Source organism: Anastrepha obliqua, chromosome 1 (assembly GCF_027943255.1).
Source record: "Anastrepha obliqua isolate idAnaObli1 chromosome 1, idAnaObli1_1.0, whole genome shotgun sequence".
NCBI lineage: Eukaryota > Metazoa > Arthropoda > Insecta > Diptera > Tephritidae > Anastrepha > Anastrepha obliqua.
This window is the reverse complement of record NC_072892.1, coordinates 118,815,141-118,827,515: the sequence shown is the minus strand read 5'-3', so window position 1 is coordinate 118,827,515 and position 12,375 is coordinate 118,815,141. Positions and strand designations below refer to the sequence as shown.

Below are 12,375 nucleotides of genomic sequence, written 5' to 3'. Positions count from 1 at the left end.
CTAATGCACATCGCCAAAACGGCTAAACGTTGTTCACATACAAATCGGCTTAATTCATAAACCGTAGATGTGAACCTAACTTTCCATCGTAACAATTTTCCTGTTCACATATAAAGCATTTTGTGAGTGCTACTGGTTTTTTTTTTTGTTCTTGTTTTTTGATACGCAAAGTAAGACCCATTTATATAATTTTTATAAATCATTTGATATAGATTTATATTATTTTGGTTATTGTATAGAGAAATGAGTGACATGCTCATGAACTTATCTCAAAACTCTCTCTTGAGTCATATATGACTCAATGGACAGTGAAGTTGTTAATACTAATGTATTTAATATTTTAGTTCACAAATTTAGTATTTCAATTTTCCATCGTTAGATGCCCACCCTTTAAGTGAGCTATGATGACTTTGAATGCAACTGCTTGTGCATTTTTGTTCATTAGTTTCAATTTTAAACGCTGATTTAAGAAAATTTAAAATTTTTAACCTATAGTTTCTATTCCATTAAACTCATCATTTTGAAAATTATCTCACTTTAGCGCAACCCTCTACGCATATTAAGATACTTCAGGTATATGTTCTAAAAGCAATTATTAAATCGATGGTAAACCTGTCTAAAATAAACAAAATTAAAATTTTCCTGTTAACTGATCTTGTATCTTTACCAGAATTTCCAGTTCTCACGTCAGTTGAGTTTCTACCAACTGAACGACCCGGAATCATATTAAGCCACACACTATTACTTTAGCAATATTCTTCTGAAATGTATTACAAATAGTTTATGTTGTTACAACAATAACAAAACCATTTTTTTAGAAATATCATGGCAACGCTTTATGTGAATTTTTCAAATATTTTTTTGTTTTTCAAATTTCTATTATATTATTTTTCAAATTTCTTTATTTAGCAAATTTCTATTATTTATTTATTTTTTTTTTATTTTTCAATAAATATTTATTATATGAATATAAGACTCGTGGCACTGGCTTCGAGAACTTCAGCTCTTAATTGTTTTTTTTTTTACGTAATCCCACCAGGAGTAAAATTAAATTTTTTGAATAAACTGCTTACGTTTTTTGTTTGCTTGCTTATACCATTAAAGTAAATTTAATTAACCCTTCACTGCATGAGTTAATAAATTTTTGAAAAAAAAAAAATTTAATCACAGTGAAAATTGCTTTAGTTGATTTTCAGTATGTTTTTTATAAATAAAATTAGTTTTTAAAAGGTTAAAGAAATATTCAATGCTGTCCTTGATGTTTAAACCGGTCAAGATTTGGCTTAGTTATTAAAGTTTTCCTTAAACGTTTTTTTCGAATAAGTTACAAAATAGCTTCAAAAATTTAATTTTTTTGATACTAAGCATTTTTATGCACACTTCTTCAAATTTACGCTCACCCATCATCTAAGGGGATTTTTTGGAAAAAATATTTTTAAAAATTAATTTTATTTATGAAAAATTCAATTTTTAAAGTTATTTTCAAATCGATTCAGTTCCTGTTAGTCTTACAATTCTTGCGAAATATTTTGGAGAAAGTCTCTTTTACTTTATTTTTGGTCTCCCTTTTCTAAAAAAAATCAAAGTTAAGCCTGTTTCATAAATCAATTTTGTCCCATTATTTCTATACCCTTCAAATTCATGCTTTCTAGATACTTTTTTAGCACTGAAATTTACATTTCAGAGCCAAAGCCACAAATAGGCTACTCACCTAGTAAAGTTCTTGTATTACTTCTATGCAAACATTTAGTGTAAATTCAGTGGAAATCCATTTGCCACCCACACTCACCGAACTTCAAAGCAAACCCATGATAATAATTTCATGCCAACAAAATCCTATTGTAATTAACATGCACAACATTCAAATTCATGCTAATCTTGGCGCTATCAAAACACAGCAAATCGGTAACAGCTTCCTTATCACACACACACACAACTGCATTCTGGTAGTTATTTCTTGGCCACAGACTTACTTAGCTTACGTCGGCCATATGATGGCGCCAGTAGAGATTGCTGCGGTGAAGGAAGCGAGCTACCACTGGCACTAAACCACCGTTATCACAGCACAGGATAACCACCAAACTCGCCATTGACTTGCTGTGCCCTCTCTTTTACTCTTCTTTTAGATTTACAGTTTACAACTCGGTATGAATTTTATTCAAATTTCTTCAGAACTACGTAGCCTCGACTGCTTGGATTCGGTTGTGATTTTAGATTTGCACCAAGCGGAGCGTTTAATCGCTCTGAAAAATAAATGAAAATAAGTAGGTAATGCACAAGCATGTCTGTATATACTACAATTTAATGAATATTTATTATACTATAAAAGAAAATTTATTTAAAAAATAGGATAGTTTGCAAGCGTCTTCAGATTTAAAAGGGGTGCTCTCTAACATATCTTTTCTTTACATGAATTCAATACTTACTTGGTCTTCTTTGTTCTATGAAAGCCCTTTGTTTTGTTAACCCAATGTTGGGCCTCTAGAATAAAATATTTTATACTGGTATTTAATTCAGCTCCATCTAGAATTTCCAAGCTATCCAATTTTAGAATTTGATTAAGATACACTCGCCGTCCAACTATCAGACTCTCAATAGGATTCCTCGCAAAATATCGCCCTGTGCACCGTTCGCAGGTCCAGTGTTTCTAAACACTTTTTTTTATATGGGTTAGATAATTTATATTCTGAATATTAACCCAGCGAGATCATAAATATGCGCCATTGGGAATACAATGACTCTTGGGGATGCCAGTTAGCACTCTCAGTTTATTCTTTTGGAGATTTCTCAGGTTAATGTTGTAGCCTTTTTTTTCTCCTTCTGATGTTTTTTTTTTTTTGAAAATTTGTAGTGCCAACGCCCGGAAGAGCTCATGCAATATGTGTATGGTGCAGTTTCCATGGCATCTTCAGCCAAACTATTAGCTTCTTAGTTTCCGGGTTTCTTAGGATCAGAACCTATAGAATTTGAATGTGACTGTACGTTACTGGGAAGGTAGGTAGGGGATGTTGCAACCAGACTCAACCTTCCTTTCAATCCTATCTGCAGAAGCTGTAAGGCGGAGGGGATGAAAGAAAGTCTGTTCCACCATTCATGCGATTGTCCAAGTTTAGCTCGAGCAAGGCGTCGCTTTTTCGGTAAGCCTTTCTTACAGCAAATTAATAAAAAAGAAGAGCTTGATGTTATACTTGGATCTCACGAAACAAAGAACAGGTATCACCACAGAACAGTGGTAGTAAGGCGGTGCTTGTCGCTAATTAGAATTATTTGAATAGAAATACTCAACCACTTCAACAACAACAACTAGAGAGTTTAGTATCTCTATATATACGACGGCTTGTAAGGATTTCACCACAAAAGTCGATAAACCTTTGTGAATTATCGTGGTGAAAAGATTTTCACAGGTGTGGTCAATATCGTTAACCGGTTCTCAACGAATTTTACCGAGTCAGGGGATGAGCTGACGTAACAGGAGATGAGTTTATAAAAAAACTCAGATACTATTAGTTATATACGAAAAAATCAACACAATCATCGCTCATATTACCTCTCTGCCGTCTGAACAACGACTGATTGGTGCGGTTGTGACGTGGCAGTCGAAGTGGCTGTGGCCGGTTAAATATTGAAATAAAACTGTGATACTCCAAGTATGAAGTTCGAAATTAGTATTATTGCTGAAAATCTATATTAAAGGGTAATTTTTGTGGCATTGGTAGAGATAGTTAGCCCCTATTGGTGTGATTGGTGCGAAGAGTCTCACCACTTTAGGCTTGGAAGAATAGAAAAAAAATGTAAGAAAAACAATTCAACGCTAATGATTTAAAATACTACCCCAAGTAACTTTGTTTGCTGGAAAAAATACTCCGCAGATGAATTGTAACTAAACCTGAAACATCATTAAAAGTTTTGATAAAGTGGGAGTCAAAGTGCATCAAGCAAACAATATAGCTGAGAGGAAGGTAGTGAAATTAATGGACTACTCTCAAAGACATAAGATAATGGTGATATAGATTTTTTTCCTTCGTTTTTTAAAGCTTACATAATAATAAAGTGTATTAACTACGCAGCGTTTGCCACATCGAATTGATGAGGCATAGAATTGCGTAGTTCTTAATATTTTGTTTTCATGACAACTAGCAAGTGTATCACTCAATTAAGTTCATTGTACTACACTCGGATTGCCTTTTAATTTTCTTTAAAACTGCCCGATCTCCGAAGAAATCTGAGTCGATCTGGTGGTGCCAAGGAGCCAAGATGGTCGCTTCTTAACACATCAGTGCCAAAGACCTCAAACCTGATTCGAGCGAAGGCCGGGCAGACGCACAGGTAGTCCGCCGTCTCATCCTCCTCTTCACACGCTAAGCAGAGTAGACTGTCTAAGCTTGTTGGTACCTTTTCCAAGTACTTCGCCCACAGAACGTGGCCCGTCATCTGTCCAACCAGCTGTCTGCAGTCTCTTCTGGTTAACAACAGCCGATCGAACATGACAGGTAACATCAGTCTAGTTCAACTGCAGCCTTTCTCAGCCTGCCAAGTAATCTGTTTGTTAACCATGGCTGTGATGGCTGCAGAAGGGAGTGGGAGAACGGCCTTCGTGCCAAAGAAGTTGGCCTCAGAGCCCATCCTAGCTAAGGAGTCAGAGATCTCGTTACGCACGATGCTCACGTGTCCCGGGACCCATGTTAGTATTAGGCTATTATGTTTACATGTCGACAGGATGGTAGATTCCTAGTACGTAAAATCGCAAAGTGAATAATTGAGATCAGCGTCATTTCAAAGACTTACGATTTGGCTAGCCTGACGAGCTGCCTGAACCAAATCTTGTTGTTTTTGTTGTTGTAGCAGCATAAATATTCCCCATGCATTACGGGAAATGCTGCTGAAGTGACAGTCCTTGGCCGAATATAAATACGGGTCGTTCCGGTTACGTAGAATCGACTGTCCCGAGAACGCCTGAATCGCTTATCTGCGGTCTATCTGCTGGCAAAAGGTTCTTGTGATAATATCCCTTTCTCTGTTCTCTTTTCCCCGATAGCAAGTATTTCTTGCTAACTGATTACTAGTCTTTCTTTCGAGAATTATTCGGCTACCGGATTCTCGGCTTGTCTTCCTAATCACTTTAGCGTATTTCAGGCTGAAATTCTAGCCATTACTAATTCCATCGTTGCTCGCAAATGGCGGGCGTCTCTTAACGAGATGACGAAGTATTTCCGCATCCATTTGATATGAGTGCCAGGGCATAGTGAGATACCGAGGAACTGTAAGGCAGACAAATTAGCGAGAATGATGCTGATGACATTAGGGATATAAATCCCAGCCATATCAATGGTTTTGCACTTAAAGCAAAGTGGTTTAACGAGAAACAGCAGATAAACTGCTACAGTGGTATCACAATGGATAGACAACTGACTAAGTGAGTTGGTTTAGAGACCGACTACCACTTCTGCCTACCTACATATGTACCAGATTCTTCAAATAAACTTTTCAACAGATTGTTTATGAATAGAGTCGTTAAGAAGTCCAATTAACTAAGAAAATATCAATAAATAAATCGAATCCAAAGAATAGAAAACAATAGAAAAAACTTCCAAGAGAAATACTCTCAAAAGCAGTCAGCTGAATTAGACGACTTTCTCACTCCGATAGATTCATAAAAAAAAACCGCATCAGTATACCACGCACACCTTGGTGCTATTTCCTTATAAACAAATATTTAATACGTAGAGCTCTCCTACTTTTACGTTTTCAATATGTAAATGTGTAGACATATTTTTTTAAATTTATTCTCTTTATCCAATTCATGGCTTTGAGTCATACTCAATTTGCTGCAGAGTTTCTAGCAGTGCCTTGTACACTAGCAACGCTGTATGCCAATATGAGCAGTAACATCTAAACTTACATATGTACTCACTCGTTTCTCTCAACATTTGCAAGGAAAAATGTTTGTAACTTTTAAAACACATTTCCTGTTATACCCCTGTTAGACTGAGAGGCTAGACACTTAAATATCGAAATGGAGGAGAAATGGTGAAAAGGTGATATACAGGAGAGAGATGACTTCACAGCCATGCAAATGTTAAATCTGTAGACTTAAGCAAATGGCTTGTAAAGCTGATGCGGGTTTAAAAACACAGAAAAAAGTGCCAAAAATTGAAATGCAAATGACCTACAAAGCGCTTGTAGAACAAGATAAGCAAAAACGGCGAGCAATAATGACTTCAAGGAAGCAAATGAAACGAAATATAATATTTGGAATAGATATGTATCTCGAAGGAAATCTTTATATTTTAGCTGTACCAGTGCGTGAAAGTAATTTTGCATAATCTAACTGCTGCGATTAGTTGGCTTAATGCGCCGCCAAGCAGTGAAGAGATTAGAAGGCATGCATTTCATTAAAATCTCTTGAGCGCGCGTGTAGCTTTGACTAAATGACTAAAATGACTGCAAAGCCTTTGTGATATCGCAAAACTCAAAGTCACTAATGCTTATCGTAAGACTCGATTCATAAAAGCTAATTACAACCCACCATTTTTGGCTGCTATTGTGCTATGTATAATCTATTATAATATTATTTGTTGTATCATCATTTGCTACGTTAACGTTATAACGACCTTATTTTTTATTTGCTCTTTAAAACAAAATTCCCCTTACGAATTATACCTCTATCCCAGCCAAAAACCCACCTGCAGCTGCCTAAGATCTTGTGAAAGCACACCAAATCTCTAAGTAAATAATTTATCTTTTTTACTCCTTTTTATATCCTTTCATAATCCGTATTCAGTCATGTCTGGTTGCGTATCTCTTACCTGCAGCGATTGTTTGCTTTTGCACTACAATGGCTTATTTTACATATCTCACAAGGATGCTTGCAATGTTTCCGGTTTGAGTTTCCTTTTCATTCATTCCTCGCCACATGCTTCTCAACATTTTCGTTGACCTTAATGTGCAATTTTCAAATGTGAATGGCTTTGTGGCAGACACCTTTCACAAATTGAGTTGCTTTTTCTGCGCTCGCCTTAGGCAAAGGTATCCCTTTTCATTTCCAAAGCTGTGTATGTTTTACTCTGAATTCAGCCAAATGTAATGTATATTTATTATTATTACAATTTTTTTGTGTTATTTTATACAGCTTTTAGACAACGTCATGGCTGTCTCGTCGCTACAAATTGAAGCATTTACTTCACCTTGAATGGCGCTGAGAAAATGCAGATTTTTCGGAGACCTTTTCTTAAGCCAAAAGCTAAGTCACTGAAGGATGTTTTTCATGCAATGATTGCGTGCTTTTGCATAACTTATTCCCATTAGAAATTAAAGTGCGTTTTTTCTATTCCAAAGTAAAAAAAAATATTTACAGTAAAGTCTTTGTGCGTTATTCTATTTCAAAAGGATAATCAAAATATGTTAAAATATTTTGCTGCGCAGTAGAGCGTCCCTTTTCAGTAGAACGGCTTAATTTGAAATTTGCCATTTTAAGCTTTCTCAGTCAGTATTTTAAATAGAGTAGATTTTTTGTCATTTCCTCAACTAATTTTGTGATAGAGTCGAAGTGATCAACTACACTATAAGAATAAGCTGGCACATATCTCCTTGACGGAGATTTCGGCAAAGCTTTTACACCAGTTTTTGATGTTTCTCTTTACGAAGTCGTATTTTTCCTTATTGTAGGTGTCTAAAGTATCAATATAAGAATAAATTACTAAGCGATGCCTTCAGAAAACACAACTGCTGCATGAAATGTGGTTAATTTCAAATAATATTCAAATTTGTATCGCAAATATCAAAACAAATGTCCCGTACTTTACAGCTGCTTATGGTTACGGAGAAAAGGGAAAGGAAAAATTCAAGAGATACATACGGCTACGGTTATGGCTATGGCGTTATATTGCGGCACCTATAATCGTTCACAGTGATGCCCATGGGTTCGATCAGAACAGCTGATTGCTATGGTTACGGTTACGGCTAAGGTATGGCCACTAATTGTAGCTTTCGAAACTCATCACTTATCGACCAGAATAGATACCATCAATAATATCAGCACCGCGATCACGCAGCAGGCGATATTTTAAGCTCGAGATCTCTCTCGGCAAACAAAAACAACAGAGCCCAAAGTGTAAATTGATTCTAATAAGTCATTCATGCTTTTTAGATGAATTCACATTTTCATACCACTCTCATAAAGATATGAGGATCACTTATAAAACAACTCAATTATTATTATTACTGAGGCTGTCGCGCCGGCTTTGGGCGCATAGTGCGGAAAATAACTCAATAGAACATGTAAATGCATTTAATAATAATATTTTTTGTTTTTTCAGTACCAAATTTTAATCAGGAGAGATAGAGCGATAGTTTGTTAGCCTAGTTTTAGCTGGTGGGAGCAGCATTTCATTTCCCACCCGCTTGCTACAAAACAGATGCTGTTTAGGCCAAATGCTTATTGTATTTGCATTTTCTTGCCTAGTCGGTGTATTTTGTCGGCAATTGCGATTTTTGTTGGGGTTGATGATTTTCGTGTGTTATTTGTGTCTGACATTTCTTCGTTTTTACATTTTGTTCCAAGTTTGTTCTTCTTCTTCTCCTTCGAGCAGTCACATTTCTCTCTCTCTCTCTCTCGCAGCTGCAGTGTTTCCTAGTTTTGGATACAAAAAAGTACTTAAGTGCCTATTTAAAGCAAAGAAAATATCAAATTTTTATTGAATTACTTAGAGAACTTTGTATGCGTGACAAATTGTCTTTCCTGAGTGCGTTTTTTTAAATAAAAGTTTGCTATGCTTGTGTACAATGGAATGTATTAAAAAAAACAGAGTTTTAAAAATTAATCCTTTTATTTAAAGCTTATGTTAAGAGAATTTTTTTAGAAAAGAGCCGAAGAGCACTTAAGAGTTCTTAAATGCTGAGAAGAGTCGAGAGAAGAAGATTCAATATTCTTGCTTTCCCTCAAAAGGAGAAAAAATGAGATTTACACTTTCAAAACATGAAATTTCATAAGAATCAACAAATTTGGTTTGATTGGACCTTATCAGTGTGGCTTTAGACCTGGAAAGTCTACCATTGACCAAAATATTCACAATACGCCAAATCTTGGAAAAGACCCATGAAAGGAGAATCGACACACACCATCTTTTCGTCGATTTCAAAGCTGCATTCGACAGTACGGAAAGGAGTTACTTGTATGCCGCGATGTCTGAATTTGGTTTCCCCGCAAAACTAATACGGCTATGCAAGATGACGGTGCTCAATACGAGCAGCGCCGTCAGAAGTGGGAAGAATCTCTCCGAGCCGGTTGATGCCAAACTTAATCGCTCAGGCACATCAGAGCGTAAAATTGTTGGCGTATGCCGATGATATTGACATCATCGGCCTAACATGCGCGCTTTATGCTTTTCCAAACTGGATTAAACAAACAGTCGGCGCATTCGCATATCACCACCCACGTCACTGCTGACAGTTATAATTTCGAAGTGGTAAAAACTTCGTATGTTTAGAAACCAGCATTAACACGGATAACAATTTCAGCCTAGAAATCCAACATAGAATCTCTCTTGCCAACAAGCGCTACTTTGGACTAAGTAGGCAAATGAGTAATAAAGTCCTCTCTCAACGAACAAAACTAACACTATACAAGGTTCTCATCATGCCCGTCCCAACGTATGGAGCAGAAGCGTGGACGATGACAACATCCTATGAAGCGACGCTTGGAGTATTCGAGGGAAAGATTCAGCGTAAGATTTTTGGACCTTTTCACGGTGGCAACCGCGAATATCGCAGGCGATGGAACAATGAGCTTTACCACGACATAGACATAGCGCAGCGAATAAAGATCCAGCGGCTATGCTGGCGAATATCGCAGGCGATGGAACGATGAGCTGTATGAGCTTTACCACGACATAGACATAGCGCACCGAATAAAGATCCAGCGGCTACGTTGGCTGAGTCATGTCGTCCGAATGGATACAAACGCTCCGGCTCTGAAAGTATAATATTTGATGCGGTACCAGCTGGTGGTAGCAGAGGAAGAGGAAAACCTCCTTTGCCTTGGATTCACTTGGTGTGTCCAGCAGGCGCCGGTTAGCTTGAGAAAGAAACGACTGGCGCGCTTTATTAAACTCGGTCAAAATCACGTAAGCGGTTATCGCAGCAATTAAGAAGAAGAAAAACAAATTTTCAATAGCTCTAAGATCTTTTATACATTAAAAAAAAATTTTTTTTTATAAAAAATTAATTAAATTCAAATTGCAAAATGAAACAAACACCAAACTTAAACATTTTCACATTTTGCGTATAAAAAAGAACTAAATTTTTTGTGATGAGCAAAGAGTTGGCAACACTGCACAGTCACGCCAATGCGACGTCACGCGCTCGCTGATGGGCGCATCCAAAAATAAAATATTTAGAGATTTTGCAAAATGCCATTTCTAGGACCCTGGGAAGGCAGTTAAAACAAATATTTTTTGAAAATACTATAATGTCCAAAGCCTTAAGACTCTCAAGTCCTCAGGCAATAGTGTACATATTTATAACTAGATTTTGTGTGCACCCAATCAATTATTGTCGAAAATATTTTTCTTTTTATACTAACTTTTTTCAAGTTTATCTTGGCCAACTCGTCTTATTTCTGAACTCTAATTGATCCGTTTAACTCACAATCATACGGAAGTCGTAATTTCGGTGGAAGGTCATTCACTTTATTAGCTTTTATTAGCTCAAACAAGTTCATAAATGTACCTAAAAAATACCTTAATAACTTAATAAATGCTTCACGCATTAACACCTCACATTTCACCTTCATATTAAACAGCAAACAGACTGCCTCTCTCTAGCAAGCTGAACGACATTTTATTTTTTTGTTTGATCCTGAAAAATTGTAGAATGAAAACTCAATTATGTCCTAAAAAGAATTTTCAAAATGTCTTTGAAATTTTTAAGCTGGGTTTTCAGTAGTTACTTCTCACATTTTCAATTAAAATATTCACCACAAACGTATATCTGAAATAATCACTGTTTATGCTTTCCTTTGATTTATTGTATCACCCAAAAATAGCAAAAAAATATTTTCTCTTCTCTAACTCACTTAGTTTACTGTGTACTGTACTGTGCCTCACAAGACTCCGGCTTAGCCCTGCAAAGCTAACTCACGCATGTTTGTAATTCACCAACATTAACACTAACATACACACCCATACCAAGTTCGGGCTTTCACTAAACGCAACCGAACTTAGTATATCATCCTTACAACTCCTACATAGAGAAATGTTAAAAATATTTCTGTTTTTCCACTAAAAAGTAAGATAAACCAGCTTAACATTGGAATAATGTAACAATAACTTTTAAGCCGATAGCCACAGCAGCTAGTGCTTAATATTACGGTTAATAAAATAATAATAGTAATATTTTAGGGACACGAAAATCCACTCAGCCATAAGCCAAAATTACATACTTCGTTGTATCTTCCTACAAATTTTCATTTCATTGCATTTAGGACAATAAACTTACATTTGCATTATGAGCATAAAGGCAAACCACCAACACCACGACACACAAGTAAATATTTAGCTCTGATTACACTCTGCTTGCTCTCTGCTTACACAACAGTGTCAGTGCTGCTGTTTACAGAAGTATGCAAATAACTGGCCATTTTAAGCTATGCGAAAATGTTGTTGTCTCTTAATTATATATTTTAAGCACATAGAGAGCAAATAGAGCAAAACTATGTGAAATCGCATATAACGGGGGTTTTCATTATATGAGAAGAATTTCATAGTAGAAATACAATTGGAAGTTTACCATTGCCTGCCGAGGGGCGACCGCTATTAGAAAAATGTTTTTCTTAATTTTGGTGTTTCAGCGAGACTCGAACCTACGTTCTCTCTGTGAATTCCGAATGATACTCACGCACCAACCCATTCGGCTACGCCGGCCGCACTTCTTGCTTAATTATTATTTTTATTATTATTATTTGTTCTTCTTGCGCCAGTTGAAAGTTAGTTTGCATTTTTTGTTTTTTTTTTTTTGCATTCGCTTATTTTTAATTTGTTTCAGGTGATTGCTCTCACTAACTCAGTAATTTACTTATTAACTTACTAATGGAGTCTCTTAGCTTTAACATCAATGTGAGAGGTTTTAACAGCATAAGCCACGCACTTCAAATTACACAAATGTGAAGCCCGAGATATAAAAAACAATTCTCAGAGTTACGAAGTCCCCCTTGAAGGATGAATTTTAAAGCATTTGAAAAAAGTCTCTATCAAAAAATGTGTAACTTGTTCTATAACTATTCCACTTTTATTTAAATTTTGAATAAAAAAAAAATTTTTTTAAATTATCTACCCCGATATTCAAAAAATGAAGTCCACGCACTTTGAAATATTGCAATCT

At 36.0% G+C, this 12,375-nt stretch overlaps 1 protein-coding gene across 1 annotated transcript; it reads right to left on the bottom strand.

Moving 5' to 3' along the window:
- Positions 1–2,158: 2,158 nt before the first annotated feature.
- On the bottom strand, positions 2,159–5,241 carry LOC129236932 (uncharacterized). Its single transcript, XM_054871245.1, has 3 exons — positions 5,154–5,241; positions 2,427–2,619; positions 2,159–2,243 (listed from the first exon to the last, which is right to left on the bottom strand). The coding sequence occupies exons 1-3, from the start codon at positions 5,239–5,241 to the stop codon at positions 2,159–2,161; spliced, it is 366 nt and encodes a 121-aa protein (XP_054727220.1).
- Between the last annotated feature and the right edge of the window lie 7,134 nt (positions 5,242–12,375).

Excerpts from the sequence above, each read along its gene's own strand:
- LOC129236932 (XM_054871245.1), bottom strand. The coding sequence starts at position 5,241 with ATGCCCTGGCACTCATATCAAATGGATGCGGAAATACTTCGTCATCTC. Across the intron at positions 2,620-5,153 it reads TGCGAGCAACGATGGAATTA|GGCGATATTTTGCGAGGAAT; the intron begins GTAATGGCTAGA and ends AACGGTGCACAG. Across the intron at positions 2,244-2,426 it reads CATAGAACAAAGAAGACCAA|AGCGATTAAACGCTCCGCTT; the intron begins GTAAGTATTGAA and ends TTTATTTTTCAG.